Here is a 27,990-nt window from a genome sequence, read left to right as displayed (position 1 = left end):
AAAAATCTAAATATTGAGAAAATCTCCTTTAAAGTTGTCCAAACTAAGTCCTTAGTAATGCATATTACTAATCAAGAATTAAGTTTTGATGTAGTTACAGTAGGAAATTTATAAAATATCTTTATTTTAACAAGAACATGATCTTTACTTAATATCCTAATGGTTTTTGGCATTAAAGAAAAATTTATCATTTTGACACATTCAATGTATTGTTGGCTGTTGCTACAAATATACCCGTCTTACTTAAGACTGGTTTTGTGGTCCAAGGTCACAAATGTGTGTGGGTAGTTGACAGATAGCATTGTTTGGTCTCCATGCATAAATTGAACCTGTTGTGTTTGTGATTTACAGTTACAGTCTCAGTGGTGGGGACGGTCAGTTCTCTATCAACCCATCCACAGGCCTGATCATCACCAGCTCCTTGCTGGATCGAGAGGCACGGGCGAGTTACCAGCTGCTGGTGGTGGCAACGGACGGTGGACAGCCCACTCCACTCTCCAGCTCTGCCACAGTGTCTGTGGTTGTGGCCGACATCAATGATAACCCTCCACGGTTTCACCATCATCCATATGTCACACACATACCTGCTTCTACTTCCACAGGTGTGTCCTCTATGGCAGGGGTTCATGGTTTCATTGGGTTTTGGTCTGTCTGATTAGTGTCTAATCACTTCTGTTCTGTTTTTTGCAGGCTCACTGGTCTTTGCAGTCACAGTAACAGATGAAGACTTTGGCTCAAATGCTCAACTTCACTATTCGCTCACTGGACGCAATTCAGAAAAGTTCAGGATAGACCCCATCAGAGGTGCCATCACTGCCAATGAAAAACTCACAGGGAGTTCAGAGGTCACCTTCACGGTCCACGTAAAAGATGGAGGCACCAACCCCAAAACAGACAGCACAACTGTTACGGTTCGCTTCGTTACTGGAGGAGACTTCCCCCATATTAGAATCAAGGAGAAAGCCTTCACCTTCCCAGAAAACCAACCCACAAACACTGTTGTGACTAAGGTGACCGGATCTTCACCCAGGGCGGGTCCTTTGTCGTACTACATTGCAAGCGGAAACCTGGACAATGCATTCCACATAGATCAACTTTCAGGAGAGCTGTCTATCAAAAAGCCTCTGGACTATGAGAATATTGAGAAGTACGTCTTGTGGATAGAGGCTCGAGACCAAGGCTTTCCCCCTTATTCAGCCTATGAGAAAGTAGAGATCGCAGTTCTGGACGTTAACGACAACCATCCTAATTTTGAGCAAGAGCCGTTTCACGCTGAGATTTTAGAAAACCTCTCACCTCAACGTGTGCTGATAGTATCAGCATTTGACCAGGACAGTGGACCAAACGGGCAACTGGAATATGCCATAATTGAAGGCAACAAAGAAAACAGCTTCAGCATCAACAGGGCAACTGGTGAAATCCGCACAACACGACCATTGGATCGAGAGAAGGTCGCACAGTATGCTTTGAGAGTAAAGGCAACAGATAGAGGCAGCCCTCCTAAAAACACGGCAGTGAAGGTCTTGATCAGCGTGTTGGATGTTAATGATAATGCTCCCAGATTCTCCAAAATCTTCAGTGCCACTGTACCTGAAAATGCACCAGTGGGCTTCACTGTTACTCGAGTAACCACCACCGATGAAGACTCAGGAGCTAATGCTATAAGCCGATACTCCATCAGCGACGCAAGTCTTCCCTTCATTATCCACCCCAGCACAGGAGATATCACCATCAGTAGGCCTCTGAACAGAGAGGACACGGACCACTATATTGCCAAAGTCTCAGCACACGATTCAGGATGGACTGTTAGCACAGATGTCACAATATTTGTGACAGATGTGAATGATAACGCTCCGAGATTTAGCAAGCCATCATATTACCTGGACTATCCTGAGCTGACAGAGGTCGGATCCATTGTGACTCAAGTCTCTGCCACAGATCCTGACGAGGGTTTCAATGGTAAAATATTTTACTTTATCCGATCTCAAACAGAGTACTTCCGAATCAACTCCAGCTCTGGTGAGATCTTCGTTAAACAGCAGCTCAGGTATCAAAACTCCAGTGGCCACAGTAATGTCAATGTGAACCGTCATAGTTTCATCGTCACCACTTCAGACCGAGGCATCAAGCCGCTCATGAGCGAAACCACAGTTATCATAAATGTAGTTGACAGCAATGATAACCCACCCACATTTGAATCTTCCTTTTACTTTACCCCTGTCACTAAAAGTGTAAAGGTCGGCACCAGACTCCTCAAAGTCACAGCTCATGATCATAAGGACTTTGACTTGAACTCTGAAATAGAGTATGCGGTATCTGGAGGCAACAGTTCCAGCAAGTTCCGCTTGGATAAACAAACTGGATCGGTCACAGTAGCGTCCTCGCTCACCACAGACACAAATAAAGTGTACCTGCTTGAAATAACAGCAAGTGACAAAGGGAACCCTCCTCTGTCCGCTAAGACAACAGTCAAAATAGCTGTTACAGAAGAGAACCATCATACTCCAGAGTTTTCACAGAACCAAGTAACAGTCACCGTGTCTGAAGGTCTGACTGTCGGCACAGCCATCCGCACACTTTCAGCACGAGATAAGGACAAGGACAAACAAATGAACGGCCTGGTTATTTACAATATCTCCTCAGGTAATGACGGTGGCTTGTTTTCAATTCACAGTCAAACGGGCATTTTATCCCTAGCAAAGCCGCTGGATTATGAGACAAAGCAGAAGCATGAACTCAGAGTTTCTGCAACAGATGGAGGGTGGATTGCCAAGATAAGCTATGTTACAGTTAATGTCCTAGTTACTGATGTAAATGATAACTCTCCAGTATTCGACCCTGTTGAGTACTTCCCAGTCGTGCAGGAAAATGTCCCCAGTGGCACCACTGTGGTAAAAATGAATGCAACTGATAAAGACTCTGGGCCAAATGCCATGATGGCGTACGTCATTCAGTCATCAGACAGTGACTTGTTCATAATTGATCCCAACACAGGAATCATCACCACACAAGGTTTCCTAGACTATGAAGCTAAACAGGTGTATCACCTGACCATCAAAGCCTTTAACGTTCCAGATGAAGAACGGTGCAGCTTCGCATATGTTAATATTCAGCTGAAAGGTGCTAATGAATACGTCCCTCGTTTTGTGTCAAAGCAGTACTACTTTGAGGTTTCAGAGGCAGCACCTAAAGGCACAGTCATTGGGGAGGTGTTTGCAAGTGACAGAGACTTGGGAGAAGATGGCATAGTGTATTATTTGATTTTTGGAAGAAGCAGAAAAAGGGGTTTTAGCATTAATAAAAAGACAGGCCAGATCTATGTCTCAGGACCGCTTGACCGTGAAAAAGAAGAAAAGATTTCTCTTAAAGTCTTAGCTAAGAATGCAGGAAGCATAAGAGGGGCAGATATTGATGAGGTGCTTGTGAACATTACGATTCTGGATGCCAACGATCCTCCTGTATTCACCCAGGAGCTCTATGATGTTCAGGTGAATGAGGGACTATCCCCTGGAGGCCTGGTTACATTCGTCAGTGCTGAGGATTCGGATTCTGTCCCTAGCTGGAGCAGATTCACCTATGCCATTGCTGCCAACTATGAAAAAAGTACCTTCACCATCAACCCTCAGACAGGACAGGTGTCTGTGGCTTCAGAACTGGACCGAGAAACTGTCCCTGTGTACAACCTCACCGTCCTGGCAGTCGACTCGGGTTCTCCAGCTGCCACTGGCAGTGCCATTTTAATTGTGACCCTGGAGGATATTAACGATAATGGACCAACTTTGGAGACTACAAGTGGGGAGGTGATGGAGAACCGGAGGGCAGGAACATCCGTGATGAAGCTCAGTTCAAGTGATCCAGATCTTGCACCAAATCAAGGACCGTTCTCCTATAACCTCGTCAGCACTGGAGCAGCATCCAGCTACTTCACCCTCAGTCCAACTGGAGAGCTGACCACCAGCCGGGAGATAGACCGAGAGCAGATAAGTGATTTCTACCTCTCTGTGATTATCAAAGACTCTGGTATTCCTCAGATGTCCTCGACAGGAACTGTCCACATCAAAGTCAATGATCAGAATGATAATCCCTCAGAGTCTCGCACCGCAGAGATCTACGTGCATTATTTTGGAAATATGTTCCCTGGAGGATCACTGGGGGTGGTAAAGCCACAGGATCCAGATATACAAGACACATTCCACTGTTTTCTTGTTCCACCAGCGACTGTCCTCTTCAGCATTCCCACAGGAACCTGTGACCTCCGCTCAAACAGTCGCTCCACAGATGGCACATTTGATTTATCGGTGCGTAGCAGCGATGGCGTCCACGATGCTGTCAACAGCCATGTCCGTGTTTTCTTTATTGGATTCAATAATGCCACAGTGGACAACAGCATCCTGATACGAGTCGTCTCCCAAAGCGCCAGCAACTTCCTTACCAATCACTACCTCAGTTTCCTGCGCATCGCCAATTCACAGCTAGCTGGTTTGGGCACTGGAGTCCAGATCTATGGGGTGTTTGAACTAAACAACAGCACTTTCCTGATGGCAGCTGTCAAGCGGGGTCATGGGCAGTACGTCAATCCGAGTGGAGTTGCCACTTTCTTCCAGAGCATCAAGGAGATTCTGCACAGACAAAGTGGAGTTAAGATTGACTCTGTGGACTATGATCCCTGCTTCCACAATCCGTGTCAAAATGGGGGGAGCTGCAAGAGGCGGCTGGGTGTTGGCCCAGACATGAAGACGGAGGAGAGTGTCCCAGTCATCCTCGTCTCAAATCGCCCCCTACAGCCGTACGCTTGTAACTGCAGGCCAGGTTATGCCGGTGCCCTCTGCGAGACTGACATCGATGAGTGCCAGCCGACACCTTGCCACAATGGAGGAACTTGCCACAACTTGGTGGGCGGATTCTCTTGCTCCTGTCCAGAAGGTTTCACTGGGATGGCTTGTGAGAGGGACATCAACGAGTGCCTTTCGAACCCCTGCCAGAATGGGGCACTATGCCAGAATTACCCCGGGGGCTTTAACTGCCTGTGCAAATCTGGATTTGCAGGTACAGTCTGCCATCTATTTGCTTTTTACCAGTAACACAACCACAGATGTTAGGCAAGGCACATACATGCAGCTTGCACACAAGTTTGTTATCGTTTTAGGCCAAGAAAAATATTTGCTTCTAAGTAATTGGAGGGGTGTTGTAACCCAAGCATACAGTGGCCATTGCCAAAAGCAGTTTGTTGTTAGGGTCACAGACTGGGAGGTATCAGCTGTGATGCAGATCAACTTGTCATGTTTACTGTAATGAAAGTAGATGATCAGATTTGCACCCTAATAAGGACACGGCCGTAAACCACCTTCAGATTTCACCTGTGCTGTGCAGTTACACTGCTTGCATACTCTAAAGAGGTCTTTGAGTTTAAGGACCATCTGGCTTTGTTGGGTCCATTTTAAGACAGTTTAAGTCATAGAAAAAAATATATATTAGAGTGTGGGTTAACCAAACTCTAATACATAATTTTTTCTATGACTTAAACTGTATTAAAATGCAGAGATCATTTGTAAAGCTAGCTAGCTCAAGCAATTTCAGAGTTTTTAAAATCTGTAATGATGACATAATTACAGTGACTGTAAAATCAGTTGGTGTATGTGAGTATGGATCTGTCTGTGATGTTTGCCTTTGAATAAGCATGTGTGACAGCCTTAGCTTGAATCGGCTCTGTTTGGGCAGGTGTTGGCTGTAGCTTTTGGACATTGTTTTCAACATGGAGCTGTAAGAGACATTTGGTTTCAGGCTCTGAGTCATTACGATTTCTTTTTTTATTCTGATCATAACAAATGACTGCAGTGTGTTCACATCGGAGGCCCCAGATAAATGGGGCTGCTAGAGAATTACACCTATTGACTTACAGTAGTGTGCATGCACTCCAGCTGAACCCCACACTTCCTGTTTTGCTAGTAGTGATGGAGTTTTCGTTCTTCGTGCCATTTGTCTTAGAGAGCTACATACAAGGAGCAGAAAAGGAAAGAACTCAAATTAAGTTTATGCTTGATCATTTGTATGTCTAAGTCATTCTGTTTTTGTCATAGTCTTCAGCATATATGTGTGTTTTATATCAGCACTTCTTTTATGGGTCTCCCAGAACCAGTGCAGCTGATGTAGACTTTCACCTTCTCTTTCTTAGAAACGTGGGTCCGTTTACAAGGTGTAAGACTTCGAGCTGTTTGTATTAGAAAGATAAAGTGCACCAGAGATGTGAGAGAGAAAGAAAACACAGGGGATTCTGGGAGCCCCATGTGAGAACAGTCATTTTTGTGTGTCATGCTCACCTCATTGTTTTCATTGGTGTTTTTTCATGAATCAACTGGAGAGCTGACCACCAGCCGGGAGATAGACCGAGAGCAGATAAGTGATTTCTACCTCTCTGTGATTATCAAAGACTCTGGTATTCCTCAGATGTCCTCAACAGGAACTGTCCACATCAAAATCAATGATCAGAATGATAATCCCTCAGAGTCTCGCTCCGTAGAGGTCTACGTGCATTATTTTGGAAATATGTTCCCTGGAGGATCACTGGGGGTGGTAAAGCCACAGGATCCAGATATACAAGACACGTTCCACTGTTCTCTGACTCCATCAACGGCTGTCCTCTTCAACATTCCCACAGGAACCTGTGACCTCCGCTCAAACAGTCGCTCCACAGATGGCACATTTGATTTATCGGTGCGTAGCAGCGATGGCGTCCACGATGCTGTCAACAGCCATGTCCGTGTTTTCTTTATTGGATTCAATAATGCCACAGTGGACAACAGCATCCTGATACGAGTCGTCTCCCAAAGCGCCAGCAACTTCCTTACCAATCACTACCTCAGTTTCCTGCGCATCGCTAATTCACAGCTAGCTGGTTTGGGCACTGGAGTCCAGATCTATGGGGTGTTTGAACTAAACAACAGCACTTTCCTTATGGCAGCTGTCAAACGTGGTCATGGGCAGTACGTCAATCCAAGTGGAGTCGCCACTTTCTTCCAGAGCATCAAGGAGATTCTGCACAGACAAAGTGGAGTTAAGATTGACTCTGTGGACTATGATCCCTGCTTCCACAATCCGTGTCAAAATGGGGGGAGCTGCAAGAGGCGGCTGGGTGTTGGCCCAGACATGAAGACGGAGGAGAGTGTCCCAGTCATCCTCGTCTCAAATCGCCCCCTACAGCCATACGCTTGTAACTGCAGGCCAGGTTATGCCGGTGCCCTCTGCGAGACTGACATCGATGAGTGCCAGCCGACACCTTGCCACAATGGAGGAACTTGCCACAACTTGGTCGGCGGATTCTCTTGTTCCTGTCCAGAAGGTTTCACTGGGATGGCTTGTGAGAGGGACATCAACGAGTGCCTTTCGAACCCCTGCCAGAATGGGGCACTATGCCAGAATTACCCCGGGGGCTTTAACTGCCTGTGCAAATCTGGATTTGCAGGTACAGTCTGCCATCTATTTGCTTTTTACCAGTAACACAACCACAGATGTTAGGCAAGGCACATACATGCAGCTTGCACACAAGTTTGTTATCGTTTTAGGCCAAGAAAAATATTTGCTTCTAAGTAATTGGAGGGGTGTTGTAACCCAAGCATACAGTGGCCATTGCCAAAAGCAGTTTGTTGTTAGGGTCACAGACTGGGAGGTATCAGCTGTGATGCAGATCAACTTGTCATGTTTACTGTAATGAAAGTAGATGATCAGATTTGCACCCTAATAAGGACACGGCCGTAAACCACCTTCAGATTTCACCTGTGCTGTGCAGTTACACTGCTTGCATACTCTAAAGAGGTCTTTGAGTTTAAGGACCATCTGGCTTTGTTGGGTCCATTTTAAGACAGTTTAAGTCATAGAAAAAAAATATATTAGAGTGTGGGTTAACCAAACTCTAATACATAATTTTTTCTATGACTTAAACTGTATTAAAATGCAGAGATCATTTGTAAAGCTAGCTAGCTCAAGCCATTTCAGAGTTTTTAAAATCTGTAATGATGACATAATTACAGTGACTGTAAAATCAGTTGGTGTATGTGAGTATGGATCTGTCTGTGATGTTTGCCTTTGAATAAGCATGTGTGACAGCCTTAGCTTGAATCGGCTCTGTTTGGGCAGGTGTTGGCTGTAGCTTTTGGACATTGTTTTCAACATGGAGCTGTAAGAGACATTTGGTTTCAGGCTCTGAGTCATTACGATTTCTTTTTTTATTCTGATCATAACAAATGACTGCAGTGTGTTCACATCGGAGGCCCCAGATAAATGGGGCTGCTAGAGAATTACACCTATTGACTTACAGTAGTGTGCATGCACTCCAGCTGAACCCCACACTTCCTGTTTTGCTAGTAGTGATGGAGTTTTCGTTCTTCGTGCCATTTGTCTTAGAGAGCTACATACAAGGAGCAGAAAAGGAAAGAACTCAAATTAAGTTTATGCTTGATCATTTGTATGTCTAAGTCATTCTGTTTTTGTCATAGTCTTCAGCATATATGTGTGTTTTATATCAGCACTTCTTTTATGGGTCTCCCAGAACCAGTGCAGCTGATGTAGACTTTCACCTTCTCTTTCTTAGAAACGTGGGTCCGTTTACAAGGTGTAAGACTTCGAGCTGTTTGTATTAGAAAGATAAAGTGCACCAGAGATGTGAGAGAGAAAGAAAACACAGGGGATTCTGGGAGCCCCATGTGAGAACAGTCATTTTTGTGTGTCATGCTCACCTCATTGTTTTCATTGGTGTTTTTTCATGAATTCAGGGAAAGCATGTGACTCCATCATCAATTACTGTGAGTGTAACCCCTGTTTTAATGGGGGTTCCTGCCAGAACCGGGTGGAAGGCTATTACTGTCATTGTCCTTTTGGTAAGTCATCATTTCAGCCCCGGGACCAGTTCAAGGTCCTTCAACTGCTGCTATTAATTCTGGACTGTGTGTGAGACTGTAATGCAGAAACAAATGTGTTGTAAATTACAGAAAATTAACTGCAGTGTGAATTTGTCCATTGACACACAATGTGGTAAATGTTCAACCATATTTTTTGCGTGTTGTACCATGGATGTCATGAATTTTTCACTGCATGAAATTCTTTATATAAATAATAAATCACTCTCCCTCTGCAGGTGTGTTTGGAAAGCACTGTGAACTGAACAGCTATGGATTTGAGGAGCTCTCTTACATGGAATTCCCCAGCCTCGACCCCAACAACAACTACATCTACATCAAGTTCGCCACTTTGAAGGAAAACGCCCTGCTCATGTACAATCATGACAACCAGACCGGCGACAAGGCGGAGTTCCTGGCCCTCGAGATCTTAGAAGGCAGAATGAGGTTCTTGTTTAACTTGGGGAGCGGCACTTACAAGCTCATGACGACCATCAGGGTCTCAGATGGCCAGTTCCACACGGTCATCGCCAGGAGAGCAGGAATGGTGAGAATCCTTTCGATCCGTCTATTAATCTTTCTGCAAGGAACCTTCAGATTGGTTACGAAGATGTTTTACTCTGTTCTCGCAGGTTTTGTTCAAATTAAATTGTTTATTGCTTGTGTTTTATTTATGCATTCTTTTCCGAGATGTCAGGCTAAAGTCTTAACTCTTCTGGACCTGCTGCATAAAATCTCTCTGTAAATGGCTTGTAAAAACACTTCAGCACGGCATTACTGCAACACCTCAGCTTTGTGTGATCCGACTAATGTTCCTGAAAAATAGGCTGTAAGTCTGTTGTGGGCCTCACTGAAGGCCTGAGAGTAGAGCCGTGTGTCATGAGAACCCAGCCCCTACGGTGCAATAAAGAGAACCTGATCTGTGTGTTTGGAGAAGCGGATGTGGGTCACTTCGGTGGTTCTGTAGGGCCGTTTTCTTTTTTCTTCCTTTTCGTTCTAGACGTGAGCTTGAGCAGATGTTAAAGTCATACATGGCCCCTTGTTTTCCCCCGTGGAGAGAGCTGAACTCTGACAGTCAAGGGTACTTTTGTTTAGTTAAGTTGTCCTAGTTTACCCCACAGCCAGATGCGTTGGATTTTGGCACGCTGTCTCAAGCTCATGGTTTTTTTGTTTACAGGAGAGTTGGAGTTTATCGAGAGCTGGTCTACGGCCACGTTTTTGCTCTTCGCTTGTTTCTGTGTTGTGTGTTGCAACTTAGATGGTTGATGGATTATAAATAGAAAAGTAGAAATCAGCTCGCACACCCACATACAGCATGTGTTTCCAAACACCGTCCAAAAAAGCAGCTCAAAGCCAAATCTATTTAATACAGACTCTGAAAATGCTCTTTGATCCCAACTGGGTCCAGTTTCAGATTTTCAGACCATTGCAATCTAGTCGTGCACTGGATGCACACTAAAACATTAATGCATCAGTTTGCATCAATCTTTTTGAGTTATGACAACATATGAAATTATGCTCAACCATTAAACTTAATTGATGAACTTAACTTGTGGTATAAACATAATTTGTTGATTACTCAAAAAAAAAATTTCAACATAATAGTTGTTAAAAAGTTTTTAAAAACTTTTTGCATGGTTTCCCAAGCTAACTAGGAACGTTCTTACAACTTTCACTAATATTTTTTAAAAGGAGGAAACGTTTTTGTAACCTTTAAATAACATTCTAATCACAATCATGAAAACGATCAATCAAGAAAACTGGGCATTTCAACATTTTAGAAACATCTAAAAACAATGTTCCCACAATGTTTTTATAACCTAAGTTTGTCACCTGTGTAGAAGTCTGCTGCTTAATTTTCAAAGTTAACAAGACTATTTAATTAAGTTGTGCTGCATGAAATTGGTTTAGAGACTCGTTTCTGAAAGCAAATGTTTCCTCTGCTAGAAGTGTGCGATGTGGTCTGGTTAAGTCTTTTTGAAGTGCAGGGAGGCATTAATGCGATGGCCAGACGCTCGAGCCGCGCAGGAAGTCGTCTGTATCAGTACTTAGCACAGCTCCAGCAGACAAAAACGTCTTGTTTCCATTGTTAGTGTAGGATTTTCTTTTTATAGGCTGAAGTTTGTCTATAACGGAAGTGAAGTGTCTGTATTATCTGAACGTTGAGGTCGTGCTGTTGTCTGATGTCAGTCCTGCTTCTCAGTGCCTCTGTACTGTTTGCACCTCCTCCTCAGAGATGTTTTTCTCCCAGATGTCTGCACGGGACTCATAAAGCACAGAGAGGACAGGACAGATCACTGTAGAATGTCTTGCGGTAATTTATTCACCAGAGACAGACCTTAGTTTCAGTAGTCATGTCAAAGCAGTAACTAAATCAGCATACTATCATCTCAAAAACATTGGAAGAATTAGAGGTTTTGTTTCCAGTCAAGACTTGGAGAAACTTGTTCATGCCTTTATCACCAGCAGGGTGGACTATTGTAATGGTCTCCTCACCGGCCTTCCCAAGAAGACCATTAGACAGCTGCAGCTCATCCAGAACGCTGCTGCCAGGATTCTGACTAGAACCAGAAAATCTGAGCATATCACACCAGTCCTCAGCTCCTTACACTAGCTTCCAGTTATATTTAGGATTGATTTTAAAGTACTTTTACTCGTTTATAAATCACTCAATGGCCTAGGACCTAAATACATAGCAGATATGCTCACTGAATATAAACCTAACAGAGCACTCAGATCATTAGGATCGAGTCAGTTAGAAATACCAAGGGTTCACACAAAACAAGGGGAATGTGCTTTTAGTTATTATGCCGCCCGCAGCTGGAATCAGCTTCCAGAAGAGATCAGATGTGCTAAAACATTAGCCCCATTTAAATGCAGACTCAAAACTCATCTGTTTAGCTGTGCATTTACTGAATGAGCACTGTGCCATGTCCGAACTGATTGCACTATATTTTATGTATAATCATTTTCTAGTCTTAACTGTTTTAAATTCATTTTAAACCTCTTAAATACATTTTGAAATCGTTTTCAAAGTTTTTAAATTCCTTGTTTTATTGTTGTGTAATTTACAACACTTTTCTTTTATGTAAAGCACTTTGAATTACCATTGTGTATGAAATGTGCTATATAAATAAACTTGCCTTGCCCTGCCTAGGCTCCACAAAATACTCAAACTTGACAAATACATACAGGTCATTTTATTTAGTCATTTAATTTAAAGCACAAATACATTCCAAGATGTTTTCATTTTTATTTAAAAATGCATATGGATGTCTGAGATTGTTATTCCGAGATACAAAAGTAAAATAAAGACAGAGTTTGATTTCGAGACTGTCAGTCTCAACCAGCTGCACACAGACATCATGCTGACCTGTTTGTCTGTCTGCTGTGTTAAAGGCGGCGTCTCTCACTGTTGACCTGTGTGGGGAGGAACAGGAACCAGGATACTGTGCCGTCAGCAATGTGGCTGTTCATACTGACTGGTGAGAAACACACATTTACACTCATTATAGCATCTCTTTATTACTGTATGTCCCAATATAGAGCGCAACAGTGACCACATGCCAAGTGGTCTGGGTTTTGAAGGTATTTTCGCCATTCATTTTCACTACAGAGTATGAGATGCATCACGATATTGCAAACTTTGACTATATAAAGTAAAAATATTTTAAATAAAATTTGTATCATTAATACATTTATTAAAATCTATTAATGGTAGATGATTGGTAGATCTCGCTTCAAAATTGTGGGTCTAAGATTATTCACAATATTACAAACTTTGATTTAAAAAAGATATTAAAAAGTTAAAATATTGTAAATAAAATATTATAAAATATGAATATAATTAATTGATACGTGGTAATATGATTATTTTATTAAAATATTAAATTATTGGTAGATGTTTGGCAGATCTCACTTCAAAATGATGGGTAGTTGTTTAAATGGACATTTAAAGCATTAAAACAAATTGTAATCTTGTCTACATTGCAAAAGTATTTTTTTTCTAGTATAAATATCTAAACATTCTTGAATCATGATGCATTTACTTCAGATGACTTTAGATATTAAGTCTTGTTTTCTGAAAAATGTACCAAAATTTGCCAAAATTTAACAAATATCTGCTAATGGGGTCAGAAAAATAGTCTTAATTCAAAGGGAAAACAATATGATTTTTCAGATATTTTTTCTTGTGCATATCACTTAATGGTCAGTCTGTCTTGAAAGATATATTGTTACTGAAGAAAGTCAATTTCTCTTCTGGAAGCCGAGTGTGGTGCTGTTATGTCTGATTTTTCTCATCTCTCAGGATTCTGGATGTCCAGCCGAACCGTCTGTCTGTTGGGGGTGTTCGGTCGATTGAAGCCCTCCTGCATCGTCGAGGTCAGGTGGCCACGCATGACTTTGTCGGGTGCATCATGGAGTTCGCTGTCAATGGACGTCCGCTGGAACCGTCTCAAGCTCTGGCTTCACACGGCATCCTGGACAGGTCTGTCACCGAACACACAAACACAAAACACGAGCTGTGTCACTGAACGACAGCTCATTCGGCTCTCTGGACGTCTGTGAATGCTAAATGAAAGCTGGCTCCAGTTGGCCCAAGTCTTATTTTTGATGTCTGTGTGAATTTTCTGGAGCAGGTTGAATAGTGTTGATTTTATTTCAGGTGACTGATGCTTTGAAATGAATGCAGCTCTTTTGCATATATGCTAATGTTGGAGTCATGGACTCTTGTGTTGCTGAGATGTTCCCCGCTGAAGGTTTTTGTGCGTCTTTCGTCCACAGATGCCCCAGGTTAGAGGGCGCGTGTGTCGCCGAGCCCTGCAGACACGGTGGGACGTGTCTGGACATGTGGTCGTGGCAGCAGTGCCAGTGTACAGAGGGTTTCACTGGACCCACCTGTGAGAAATGTGAGTTTTTGCAATCTGGAATGATTAAATCTAATATTTTATTAACTATTGTTCATTCATGCATTGGTGAATTTTGAGATTTTGGGTTATGTCTTCAGACTATTGAAAAGGAAATATGCAAAATACACATTTAAGTGTATCTTTATCTATTTGCATCTGTAATTTCAATTACAAGACGTATTTTTAAAGAGTTTTTTCTCTGCTTCAGTAACTCTTACATAGACCAAATTTTACAGTTTTATTCCTATCTATATTCTGCAGGTTTTTACTGAGGTTTTTTTTTCCATTTATCATTTACACTGATTTATACAACATTTTATTCCTAAAAACAGTGAAAATATGTTTGTTTAAAGGCATTGTGTTTTTTTCCTCCACTTCAGCAGCACTAACATAAAACAAAACCTACAGGTTTATTCATATCTTTGTTATGAAGGTTTTTACAGAGGGATTTGTTCATATATCATTCACACTTATTTATACAGCATTTTACTCCGAAAAACATAGTAAAAATCCCTATCTTTAAAGCCTGTGAGTTTTTATCTCCACTTCTGCAGATCATACATATATCACATCTTAGAGTTTTATTCCTTTCTATATCCTTAAGGTTTTTACTGAGGGGTTTGTTCATATTTCATTCACACTGATTTCTACAACAAATTATTTCTCAAAACATGTTGAAATTGTATTTTTTTCGCCTGTTGACAGTATTTTCTGATTTATGGTGTGATAAAAAGAGAAATCCAAAATCCTTTCTGTAAAAATCTTTAAGTCTAATATTTCAACAGAATCAAACTAATTTTTAACCTGGCTATATCCACGTTTATGTTCAGGAAATTTACACAATTGAGTGCATATTTAATTTGTATAATGCAAACATTTCAGAAAACTTGTACTAAAAACAGTTATGATTTGCTGTGATTTTACCTTAAAATATGTGTACGTGTGCGCTATGTATGCTACGTGTACTGCGTTAAGCTAACTGAGACTTGTTATAGCACTTGCGTATCATTGCTCTTTTGTTTATTTTGATTGCTTCCATTGTCCTCATTTGTAAGTCGCTTTGGATAAAAGCGTCTGTTAAATGTCTAAATTTAAATGTAAATAATGTGCGTTTTCCGCACATTTTTTTCAGAGAAACAAAAGAGGCATGGCATGAGAATCAACCAGTCAAAAGCATGTTGTTTGGTTTCTATATGTGCTGCTGAAATCACATTGGTCCAGAATCCTATTCTACGTAACTATTAAATGCCAGATATTTTATGTAAGAGTTATGAATGGTCACTTTTCTCTTCATCGCGTCACAATGTGCAAAAAGATCCTGAATGGAGTCTAAACTAGAATCCGTGTGTGCTTCTCTCAGACATCACTGCAGATACGGCTCTATCTCTGGACGGTTCAGGTCGTTTGGACTACGGTTTAAGTCAGACTCGCAAGAGAGATGTGTTGTTGGCACGAGCGCTGCAGGACCCTGGCCGACCTGTCCCGGAATACAGCAGCCTGGAGCTGAAGTTCCGCACACGCAGCGGCTCTGGAACGCTGCTGCATGCACAGGAGAGCTCCAACTACACCACCGTCAGGGTAAGTGTGCTCTGGGCTCACGGCCAACCGGCTGAACTCGCTCCCCCTCGCCTCTCCGTCCACTGCAGCTGCTGACGACTAGTGAGGCCGCAGAGAGCTACTACTCAAAACCACGCAAACACAAAGACACAACCACATTCATAGTATCTCACAGCACAGTGTCGCACATCTCAGATTTGTTATTTGTTCAAGACGGATTTTCCATTTCCAGATCTTGTAGGTCTGTAAATCATTTTCCTTCTCCACTGCAGTTCTTTTCTGTTGCCCCTTCTTTTTCCAATCAAGATTATTTTTCCATTTCGATAATGAATCAGTCAGATTAGCACATGCATTACATAGCTCTGTTACAAAATATAGTGAGCCGTCTACTTAGACAGCATGTCCCAAATTTGGCAATGTAGTATTACTTAGTCATTTGAATTTAATTGAAATGTTAAAGGTATCATCAATGCACTTCAGATGCTCTATTATTATTATATAGTATTATAGTATGTGTTTTTGTGTAAACTTTTATTTTTATATATTTAGTTTTCATTTATAATAAATTTAGTTTAAGTTGTCATTTTTGTTATATTCCTATAACTTTATTTTTCCGTTTTACTAATTGTAGAACTTCAACTTAGTAATTTCAGTTAAGTTTAGTTTAGGTGCTAAACATTTTTGTTTGTGCTTTTGTCATTTGTTATTTTTATTTATATTTCTACTTAACTTTAATTTATTTTTCAGTTTTAGTCATTTTAGAGCTTCCTTCAGTCAGATGCCAGGGAAGCATTTTAAATTTTAGTTTCAGATTTAAGTCGAATTTTTTCATCAAATATTTAATTTCAGCTATATTTCAAGTACCGAACATGTTTTAGTAGTTTACAATAACAATACTGCTTACTAAGATCGCTTATTTTTATCAAATAAGTTAGCATCACATGTATCCTTTACTGAGAAGGCAATCCCAGAATGCACTTGGGGGAAAAAACAAACCAGCAGAAAAATCTAAATACATAAAAATGTAAAATTTCAATAAATATTATTCTGTCTAATTAAACTGGGGTTTGGAACAGAGCTGATAGTCTCTGATATGAGGCAATGTGTTGTACGATAGATTAAATCCTGCTATTAAATTACATTAATTGATCTTCTCTCTCTCTGTCTCAGCTGAAGAACGGTCTGCTGCTGTACGTGTCTGACGCTGGTGTCGCCGGTAAGGTGGAGAGGATTGTGGGAGATGTTGTTCTGTCTGACGGTCAGTGGCACACACTCCTGCTTCAGAGAAACGGATCATCCACCATTCTGCGGATCGACGAGTCCAGCTCGAAAGTCATTCTGCACAATACACAGGACTTTGGAGGGATTGATGTGCACACGCTGTCTCTCGGGGGCGTCCCAGCCCTACCAACACAACAGAAAACCAGCCCAGGTCAGTCCACATTCTGTATAACCTCTTATAATAATGGCTAGAAGTATCATTATGAAGCAAGACTGCATTGCAAACATCCCAGTGACATTTGTACTATAAGCTGCTTTCAATCAAATATGTAAATATTTTAATCACCAGAAGTGACGCTGACATTGCATGTTAATTATGAACTAAACAATTTTAGCAATGAGAAACGTCTGTCTCGCAGGCAGTGGATGCGTCATAGCTGGCGCACTCATTCATATTTTCTGCCCGAATCAAAACTTGGGAGTGTTTTTCCTCTACGAGTGAAAGTGACAGGAGAAAGTTCAGAGAAAGGGTGCGTGTTTTTGTGCTAACTAGGTTAGACAGCAGACTGCCAACAGGAAAGAATGTCTGAACTTTCCTCTGCAGGACCTGCACAGTGCAGCAATCCACAGAGCTGAAGTATTGTCCATTAAAAACAGTCACTTGTAGACACTTCAGACTAGAGCACTCACAAAGAGAAAAGATACACCATTTAGCCTACGATAAGACTGGAATCTTTATTAGAGCTCCAGCCAGGCTGAGCAAGATGTGTTCGGGTGAAGTCCCATAGGAAAGGGAAACATTTTTTTTTTGTTTTATCTTTTTGTTGTTCTTAAGTCTCCTTCTCAGATGTTTTTGCTGAGAAATGAACCAGTAATCTCACTTGTGTCTGTAGTTTCACAAGAGATCCCAATGTGCTCAGATTTACCAAGACTCAAAAGTCACACAGTATGAACATGATCTGAGCTGCTATCCACATTACTATTGTCAAGTATTAGCTAACTGTTGTCCGTTTCTCCTAAAAAATAAAACAAAGTTGACATTTAAATGAAACCTTACTGAGAAACCTCTGAGCAAAAAGATCACCAGCTGATGTTCATATATGGTCAAATTGAGCTGTTGGGTTGTAACCCATTCTTTACTGGCAAATATCTAAATATCAAATGAAATTATCCAAACTATTATAAGGTAAACATATTTTGTGCACGTAAGGTCATTTCATTTCTGGTTTCAAGGGCTGGAAGAGAGCGGATGAGAAATTGAATTGGACCAGTCTGCTTTTTCCCTCTAATAAACAGAACCAAATGTTCTGTGTTTGAATGGGGCATAAATTCAATAAACATCAATTTACATTGTTGACGGTTCGTTGTTAGGCAACATGATAGTGCAGGTCTGAATCAGGGACATCAAGATTTTTCCCAGATGGCGTGGTTTTAAAAGGTTGCATTTTTGGCTTGCAGGACACTTGCTGAAGAGAAGAGTCTGTTTCTCTTCCTCCTGATGTAAAAGCGACGATTTGTTGATGTGTATCCCTGGGGGAGAATTTTGTTCTACATTGGCTGATGCTACAGCAATCAGAAACTCAAACAAAATGTCTGCCTGTGTAGCGTTAAACTAAGCAATGTCCATTTCTTCAAGTCAGTCTCATTTCTATGTCATGTTGGGGAAGCTCTTGTCTCTCACGTAGCCAAACGATTGACTTGCAGCATACATTTTTTTGCAGTTTGCAGCTTTTGTCCAAAAATCTGTCCACTCAGGTCTGTTTGATTGGCGTAAAAACAAACCATAACACCGTGTCCTAACTACACGCGACAAGATTCCAGCGACAAGAAATTTGGGTGTCCAAACTAGATACGACGCAACACCGTGTAGACGCGACAGAATCTAATCAAATAGGACAGAATCAAATATTACATCCAGTCAGAAGCGTGTGTGGGCGGGGTCTCTCTGAAAGCGCTCTGCACTCACTACGAAATGGATACGTTTATAATCAAATTCATAAATATTAAACCTTTTTAACATTATTAAATGTAGGCCTACATACTGAGTGACTGATACCATCTTTATTTTGGAATACACTTGTTGGTTCGCTGTGAGTTTACAGTTTTAATGTACATCTTTGCTTTTATTTATTTTCAAGATCTGAGGTAAACTATCTGTTGTTGCTTTCAGTGTGGGTATATATGCCACGCAATATGATATTCAAACTCACATTAGACATGTTTAACTTTGAAAAAAGCACATAATCAGTACCTGATATTATCAGTCATATAGTTTGTATATTGTTGTTCTAGATGCGACGTTGCAGAAATAGAAACCGTTTCTAAAACAGAAATTTCGCATGTTACGACAAAACTTCTGATTAACATGGAAAATATACCTTTTATCGCATGTCACGTCGAGTGTAGTTAGGATACAATGTTACTGACCACCTTTTATCTGCCGTTTAGGAGTGGGTGCATTTAAAACAGTACTCAAATCATTTCTGAGATGATTTGAGCTAATGCTCCTTTCTCTGTGCTTCTAGGTTTTGATGGGTGTTATGCCTATGTGAAATATAACGGAGAGATACTCCCCTTCAGTGGTGAACACAGGACCGTCTCCATCTCCAAGACTGATCCCTCTGTGAAGATCGGCTGTCGTGGCCCTAATCTATGTGAGAGTAGCCCATGCTGGGACGGGCTGATGTGTGTAAACCAGTGGTACACCTACCAATGTGTCCCACCGGGCGACTGCACCTCGAACCCCTGCCAGCACGGCGGCAGCTGTGTGCCCGGCACTCGTGGAGGCTTCACCTGTGCGTGCGAGGAGTTCTACACGGGCAGAGTCTGCGAGAGCCTGGTGGCCTGTCTGGGAGTCCGGTGTCCGCAAGGTACGGAGTGTAAGCTGGGAGCAAATGGAGGGTTCACCTGTAGTCCGAGCGCCACAACCGAGGAGATGGTTCTGCCCATCTGGGCGGTTCCTGCAATTGTGGGCGGCTGCGCGACTGTCTTGGCGTTGGTGGTTTTGAGTCTCATCCTGTGCAACCACTGCAAGGGCCGCAAGAAAACCAAAGTGCCAAAGGACGAGAAGAAAACAGAGAAGAAGAAGAAAAAGAAAAAGAAAGGCAGCGAGAATGTGGCGTTCGATGATCCGGACAACATTCCGCCTTACGGAGACGATATGACAGTCCGGAAGCAGCCAGAGGGAAACCCCAAACCTGACATCATAGAGCGAGAGAACCCTTACCTGATCTACGATGAAACCGACATTCCGCACAACAACGAAACCATTCCTAGCGCCCCCTGTGCTCCGTGTGCAGGACCAGAGGCCGATATGGAACACTATGACATTGACAACGCCAGTAGCATTGCTCCGTCGGACGCCGACATCATCCAGCACTACAAACACTTCCGTAGCCACACTCCCAAGTTTTCCATCCAGCGCCACAGTCCGCTGGGATTTGCCCGCCAGTCCCCTCTTCCTCTAGGTGCCACAAGCTACACCTACCAGCCGACCTACACCCAGGGGCTCCGCTCCACCCCTCTCAGCCATTCAGCTTGCCCCACGCCCAATCCCCTGTCACGCCACAGCCCCGCACCCTTTACCAAGCCGTCCTCCTTCTACCGCAACACTCCCACCCGTGAACTCAACTTGGCACGGCGCGAGGGCAGCCCTCTCGATTTCCATGGCGAAGTGTGCCAGCCTGGTATGTTTAACTATGCCACCCGGTTGGGTAGGCGCAGCAAGAGCCCTCAAACCATGGCGGGCCACGGCTCTCGGCCCGGGAGTCGTCTCAAGCAGCCAATCGAGCAGATTCCGTTAGAGAGCGGTCCACCTGTGGGGTTGTCCATAGAGGAGGTGGAACGCCTTAACACACCTCGACCTAGGAATCCCAGCATCTGCAGCGCCGATCACGGGCGCTCGTCATCTGAGGAAGACTGCCGTCGACCGCTCTCACGTGTCCGGAACCCTGCAGATGGCATCCCGGCTCCGGAATCCTCCTCCGAGAGCGACTCCCATGACTCCTTCACCTGCTCGGAGATGGAGTATGACCGCGAGAAACCAGTTTCTTACAGTTCTCGCATGCCCAAGCTCTCACAGGTCAATGAATCAGATGCTGATGACGAGGATCACGGAGGAAGGATGCGACAAAGGCGATACTCCAGCCGACGTGCAGAGGGTGGGCCGGCCAGCGGCCACAACACTCTATCGGAGTATCAGCACCACACTTTACCCCATAAACTGGGCCAAGGGTCCAATAATTTCAACTGGGACAACCTACTGAACTGGGGTCCGGGGTTCACCCACTACGTGGATGTTTTTAAAGACTTAGCACTGCTACCAGAGAACTCTGCTGCTAAAGACATCGAAATGAAGAGCGGCGACGGCTCCATCACGATTCTGAATGAGGGCGAAGCAGAGCAGTATGTATGAGAAGCACTGAGTCCTTGGGCCTCATTTATAAAGCGTGCATACACACAGATTTGATCTTAGAGTGTGCGTACGCTTAAATCCACGCCTATGCTCATATTTGTAAAAACTGCCTTAGCGTCACGTCAGGGTCTGAGCAGACGTACGCACTTTTTCTTGTTGGAGTACTGCAGGTTTTTGAAAATGTAAATTGTTCTTGCAGCTCGCTGTGCTAAATTAAAGGATTTGGATGATGACTGGTGATCTTTTATATGTTAATGTCATTAATTAGGAGTCATTTACAAGGCAGAGAGCTGAAACCATTCAGTTATGCGCAAGTTCAAGATCATTTACGATTCATAGATTTCACATCGACAGCCGTACATGCGTTTTCTGTGCGTACGTTCATTCTATGAATCACACGTACGCATATTTGAGAGATGATCGTAAGATCAAATTTAGGATGGTTTCTGCACAACATTTTATAAATGAGGCCCCTCATCTCTTCGCCTTCTGAGACTGGAGTCAGGAGCCGTGGCGAAACACATGAAATACTGATCAATTAAGACGAACTTAAATGCAGAAAGGCAGAGCACTGATTCAAAAGACGAGCACCAAAGACCCTTCACAGAGTGCACTACAGAAACGCTAGGGGTTGCACAGACTAGTTGTTTGGTTTTGCAATTAGTTGATGTGTTGGGTTGACTAGTCGTGGATTATGCAAAGGTGCATCCCTGTGTATGTGCATGACATTATCTTCATACAGTATTGGCCCATTGTATTTGTAATTTAGTAAACCCAGAGCACATTGTAAGTGAACCCCACTGGTGCTGTGTAATGACCAATTTTGTTCAAGTGTTGCATTGAACATAAGCAGCAAAGACTGCTGATGCCAGATGCTGCATTATGAGCCACTTATGTTAAGATAAACAGCGATCCACTGACTAGTAAACGAATAGTCGTGCAACCCCTTCCTACAAACACACCAACCACACAATGTCTGGAAGAGGAAGCTGGGAGAGGTGCGGTACACATATGAAGTGAATCAGTTCTGGTCCATCTGTCTGTTCTGACTGAGACCAGAGTGTTAAAATTAAGTTGGTCATAATGAAGGGTCTTGGTGACCCTCCGGCGCTGCAACCCTGGAGTCTGGGCTCTGTCCATTTGGCTGATTTTCCCTCTGTGTTGGTGCCTCGACCTCTAGGAATCCCGTCCATGAGCTCGGTGTGAAGAGCAGGGCCATATTTGGCTCCAGTTCTGCACACTCCAGCCAAAATAGAAAGAAAAGCTCTGGAACCGTCCGCCAAGAACGGGTGTTTCTCATCCTGAATTACTGGCTGCCGTCTAAAACAACAAAACCTCCCGATATGAGATTAATCAGGCCTCTGCCTTCTGGATATTTGAGGATTTACATTTAGGAGCACGGACACTATGACTTTGAACGGTTGTTTGTATTGGTGTATTGCAGTTTTCGTACAAACACGCTTGACCCGTCTAATGCAATGCCCACCTGCTACGAGACTATGAACTTGTGTACATTTTGTATTAATATGGAAGCTCTTGGAAGTCGATGTTCTCTGTTGTTACATGTTCTTTGTTGTTCAATGTTTTTTAAAATGTACTGTTTCTACTTTTTTTTACTGTTTATTAACTTAAAGGTTCATCAGCATTTTTATGGATATTTTTCATATGCTGGAAATGAGGTTCTTACTTTCAGCGGAAGTAAGATTGAACTTCTTATTTTTTACATTTGTTACTTATGTAACATCAGTATTTTCCACTATTTTGATAAAACTATAACATAAATGTCTGATTTATACGTGTAAAAGCCAATAACAGAATAAAAAAAAATATTTATTTAAAAAAGTTCATTTCAGTTTTGATGTGATGAGACTAAACTGACTGAAAGCTGGATTTCAAAATGATTTTTTTTTTTAGAAAGTTTCAGTGCGTTTAACCATAAATGACTCCTTTTGTGGACAGAAAGGAACTGATATGAATTGAATGAAACATTCAGTAGCTCTCGGAGACTGAAAACGAGCCCTGATGCAGGACAGAAAAACCGCGTGACTTTAAAAAGAAAATGACTGATGCTTTAAATTAAGGTTCAAAAGGGGAGGCTCAAAAGTCTGGGTGACAATTTCTACCCAAAATGGAGATATTAAGGCAAATGTAGCTTTAACACTCTTATAAGTTAGGATGTGTGTAATTACAAGAGACACATTTTAAGCTAATTATAGTGATTTAAAACTAGAATTGAAGAATCAGCCAGAATGAGCAAAAGATCTGCGTTGCTGGAACCTGTATGAGCGGCGGAGCTCCTGAGGGATGTTGCTCTCTGCTGTTGTTTACAGAAGCAACACACAGCTGATTTTGCACAAACTTACAGGAAACGACTGTGAATAAACAATCACACATTCCATAAACCAGCGTGTCACTGATGCTGCGGAGACGGTTTTGGGCTACTTTACAACTATTGCTGCGACTGGATTTTTTCCTGTGGTTTTGAAGTTTTAACAATGACACAAATATTATGACATTTATATTCATGCAAATGTAATGATTATTTAAATCAGTTTCTATCCCACCAAACTGATGTCAAATTGAAATCAATTTCCGAACTTTTTGAAAAGTTGCAAAAGTTTTTTTTTTACTGCAATTGAAAAACTTCTGGAACACAATAATCTGAAGAATGCATCATTTAAAGCCACTTGATGAATCAGTCAAACCGGATGCAATTTGATGCAAAGGTAATATAATAGAAAGACTAGTGTCATAAATGTACATACATTTTTTTAAAAATACAAAAATGAAAAACATTCGAGGATTTACGATGCGATTCATCACAGTTTTGTGAAAAGGGTCAATTTTATAAATCCCTTTTCTGTAACAAGAAGTGTCATGAAAGTGTTTTGCTCATTAAATGTGAGAACCCTGTTAAAACTTCCCGTCAGAAGCAGACAGATGAAGTTTAATAAGCTAAAAGGTAAATGCAGTTGATGTTTTTATAAGAGAACGTCTTTCAGAAAGTTATCTGACACTGTTTGTACACACCCTGGATTCTCTCTGGAACGTTGTGAAGTCTGAATCCGTCTGATTCCCACAATCTCCCCGACAATCCCATCCAGCTCCTGTCCTCTCGCTCGGTCCATATGTGTGAGGACACTTCCGACGACATCCGAGTGCCATCTGCCAGACATGTGGCTTGTAATCAGAGCGATTCTAGGCTGGTTTGAATCTCCACTGGTCTTTAAAAACGTTATCAGACCACATCGGTGTCCTGCCATTATTCACCAAAGACAATCATCACAGTGTCTGATCACACATATTTTCACTCTAGTTTATTTTCGAAACGGTCTAGTTCGTGAATCAGTGGTTTTATTAACCAGCACAGACTAAATATTGTCCAGACATGTAATGAGATCATGTGTGTGATTTCAGTGTTGATTCAGGCTGTTCACCAGCATTTACATCAGTTTAAGTTCCATTAGAGACACTGACATAATGAACACTGACGCTCCACCAAAGCACGACTCGACCAGCAACACATCCACCGAAACATCCCTCTCATCAGCTGATTTTGTGCTTGAATGACATGACATATGTGGTTTTCTTTATATTATAAAATATGTGAGCCTGCAGCACAAAAGCAGTGTTAAGTCGCTGGGGGATATTTGTAGCAATAGCCAACAATACATTGTATGGGTCACAATTATACATTTCTCTTTTATGCCAAAAATCATTAGGATATTAAGTAAAGATCATGTTCCATGAAGATATTTAGTAAATGTCCTACAGTAAATATATCAAAACTTAATGTTTGATTAGTAATATGCATTGCTAAGAACTTCATTTGAACAACTTTAAAGATGATTTTCTCAATATTTAGATTATTTTGCACCCTCAGATTCCAGATTTTCAAATAGTTGTATCTCAGCCAAATATTGTCCTATCCTAACAAACCATACGTCAACGGAAAGCTTATTTATTCAGATATATGATGTATAAATCTCAACTTCAACACATTTACCCATATGACTGCTTTTGTGCTCCAGGTTCACATTTTGTAAAAAATATACATATACATATTTATGGCCACATGAAAGCTCAAATGTACAAGTGCTCTGAAGGCAACTGAATGTCACTCACTCAAAATGACATTTACACTTAAGAAGTAAAAAAAAAAGATCTAAATTTAATTATCAGTAACTAAATACTTTGATTTCCATCTGTTCCTCACTTATATAACTTCAGAAGGCCTTTGATTATAGTTCATGTTCAACCAGGAACATGAGAACTGATGAAACGTATATCACTGAATTCAGTACAGCTTGCATTGTATAAAGACTTGTCTGCTGATCATTCTCACTCACACAGGCCTCAGTTAACAAGGAAAACCAAAAAAACTACACACTTCTGAAGAGTCAAATTAGAGACTCCACAAAATAGACAAAAGTGGTGAAGTTATATTAAAGCAAAAAAGGAAAAGACAGCAAATAAGAGCTGATTTATGAGAGAAACCAATGTGCAAAACAATTCCTTCAACACTCTCACTGTTCCTCACAGAACACTGAGCTTTATACTCACAGCTGATTGGAGCACAGCGAGAGAGGGGCGGGGCTAATTATCACTGCACACAGCTGATTGAAGCACGGGGAAAGATGGGCGGAGCTAATACTGATTGCCTTTCCTTCTACACCAATCAGATGATCTAGAAATTATTCAGATATTATTTAATTAGGTCACACACACACACACACACACACACAATAACTCCATTGTCATACATACAAACCAAAATATGCTTATAAAAATAAATAATGTTGTATTATGGCCAGTAATACATATTTATGGCTGCCACATGCAGTATATTAGATTGACTCATGTTGATGTCCAACGCACTTTAGCTGCAGAAGTTACTTTCACAATGGACTCTTTCCACAGGACTGTGACGCTATTATTTGCTATTTGAGCAAATGGGAATGCGAAAAATATATTTATTGTAGTCTCCCATCCACTGCTGCTATAGAAGGTTACCCAACTATGACGACTTCGGCTGCTGAGAAACCCAGAAATGTCGAAACGGTCCATAAGTGTTTTCTGTCTCATCTCTCTCTCTTTTTACACATGCATTTGATTAGATCTGGATCCTGTGTGTGAGACATTCATAAACTGACCTGTAACCCATGAGGAATCCCCTCTAGAATGGTTACGACTCTAAATACTCAAGACAAGCACACGCTGATGCACCCGCAGGAGTGGACATCGCTTGTTATGATTTTCAAGTGTGTAGAGTTTAATAGAGACACTAGGACATGATCCTATCAATATCAGACACTATTTTGATCAAACATTTAAATGTCTGCTGTCTGCCGTTGTTCCCACCAATGCCAAAATCAATCCTACGCCTAAAATACATATTTTACAGTTTGGACAAAAAAATCCACAAAACCTAACATCAAGCACAGTTTCATGTGTTCTGTGTTGTTTCTTTGTTTTCATAATCTCGTCTGTCTATCTGATGATTACTGTTTTGCTCATATTGAGAAACTACAGACTTAATAAAATGATCCACAAATCCACACCGAAGTTCCAATCTGAACCAAATGATTCACGCTCCGAAGCCCCGATCTGAATCAAATGATCCACAAACCCGCACCGAAGTTCCAATCTGAATCAAATGATTCACGCTCCGAAGCCCCGATCTGAATAAAATGATCCACAAATCCACACCGAAGTTCCAATCTGAATCAAATGATTCATGCTCCGAAGCCCCGATCTGAATCAAATGATCCACAAATCCACACCGAAGTTCCAATCTGAATCAAATGATTCACGCTTCGAAGCCCCGATCTGAATCAAATAATCCACAAATCCACACCGAAGTTCCAATCTGAATCAAATGATTCACGCTCCAAAGCCCCGATCTGTATTAAATAATCCACAAATCTGCACCGAAGTTCCAATCTGAATCAAATAATCCACAAATCCACACCAAAGTTCCAATCTGAATCAAATGATCCACACATCCGCACCGAAGTCCCGATCTGAATCAAATGATCCACAAATCCGCACCGAAGTTCCAATCTGAATCAAATGATCCACAAATCCGCATCTGAATCAAATAATCCACAAATCCACACCGAAGTTCCAATCTGAATCAAATAATCCACAAATCCACACCAAAGTTCCGATCTGAATCAAATGATCCACAAATCCACACCGAAGTTCCAATCTGAATCAAATAATCCACAGATCCGCACCGAAGTTCCAATCTGAATCAAATAATCCACAGATCCACACCAAAGTTCCGATCTGAATCAAATGATCCACAAATCCACACCGAAGTTTCAATCTGAATCAAATAATCCACAGATCCACACCAAAGTTCTGATCTGAATCAAATGATCTGAATCAAATGATCCACAGATCCACACCGAAGTTCCAATCTGAATCAAATTATCCACAAATCCGCACCGAAGTTCCAATCTGAATCAAATAATCCACAGATCCACACCGAAGTTCCAATCTGAATCAAATAATCCACAGATCCACACCAAAGTTCTGATCTGAATCAAATGATCTGAATCAAATGATCCACAGATCCACACCGAAGTTCCAATCTGAATCAAATAATCCACAAATCCACACTGAAGTTCCAGTCTGAATCAAATGATCCAAGATCCACACCGAAGTTCCAATCTGAATCAAATGATCCACAGATCCACAGCAAAGTTCCAATCTGAATCAAATGATCCACAAATCCACACCAAAGTTCCAATCTGAATCAAATAATCCAAAAATCCACACCGAAGTTCCAATCTGAATAAAATAATCCACAGATCCACACCAAAGTTCCAATCTGAATCAAATGATCCACAAATCCACACCAAAGTTCCAATCTGAATCAAATGATTCACGCTCCGAAGTCCCGACCTGAATCAAATGATTTGTGATCCAAAGTCCCGATCTGAATCAAATGATTCGTGATCCGCACTCCGAAGTCCCGATCTGAACCAAATGA

The 27,990-nt window shown here is 41.7% G+C and overlaps 2 protein-coding genes across 2 annotated transcripts in view; both read left to right on the top strand.

The window, feature by feature from the left end:
• The window catches only part of LOC107557620 (protocadherin Fat 4-like), a 95,854-nt gene extending 93,780 nt beyond the window's left edge, over window positions 1–2,074 (top strand). The window contains exons 14-17 of the mRNA XM_016241097.1: window positions 268–284; window positions 352–602; window positions 691–1,959; window positions 2,040–2,074. Coding sequence (XP_016096583.1) covers window positions 268–284; window positions 352–602; window positions 691–1,959; window positions 2,040–2,074 — 1,572 coding nt within the window. The remainder of the gene's footprint in view (window positions 1–267; window positions 285–351; window positions 603–690; window positions 1,960–2,039) is intronic.
• Window positions 347–22,813, top strand: LOC107557622 (protocadherin Fat 4-like). The gene is made up of 11 exons (XM_016241100.1): window positions 347–602; window positions 691–5,046; window positions 8,766–8,870; window positions 9,128–9,435; window positions 12,288–12,373; window positions 13,198–13,377; window positions 13,674–13,798; window positions 15,159–15,376; window positions 16,526–16,787; window positions 19,102–21,003; window positions 21,464–22,813. Exons 2-10 carry the CDS (start codon window positions 2,136–2,138, stop codon window positions 20,988–20,990), a joined length of 6,084 nt encoding a protein of 2,027 aa, XP_016096586.1. The 5' UTR covers window positions 347–602; window positions 691–2,135; the 3' UTR covers window positions 20,991–21,003; window positions 21,464–22,813.
• Window positions 22,814–27,990: the final 5,177 nt, after the last annotated feature.

Source organism: Sinocyclocheilus grahami, unplaced genomic scaffold, assembly GCF_001515645.1.
Source record: "Sinocyclocheilus grahami isolate Dianchi unplaced genomic scaffold, SAMN03320097.WGS_v1.1 scaffold612.1, whole genome shotgun sequence".
NCBI classification, from domain to species: Eukaryota; Metazoa; Chordata; class Actinopteri; order Cypriniformes; family Cyprinidae; genus Sinocyclocheilus; species Sinocyclocheilus grahami.
This window is presented reverse-complemented; position numbering and strand designations above follow the sequence as displayed.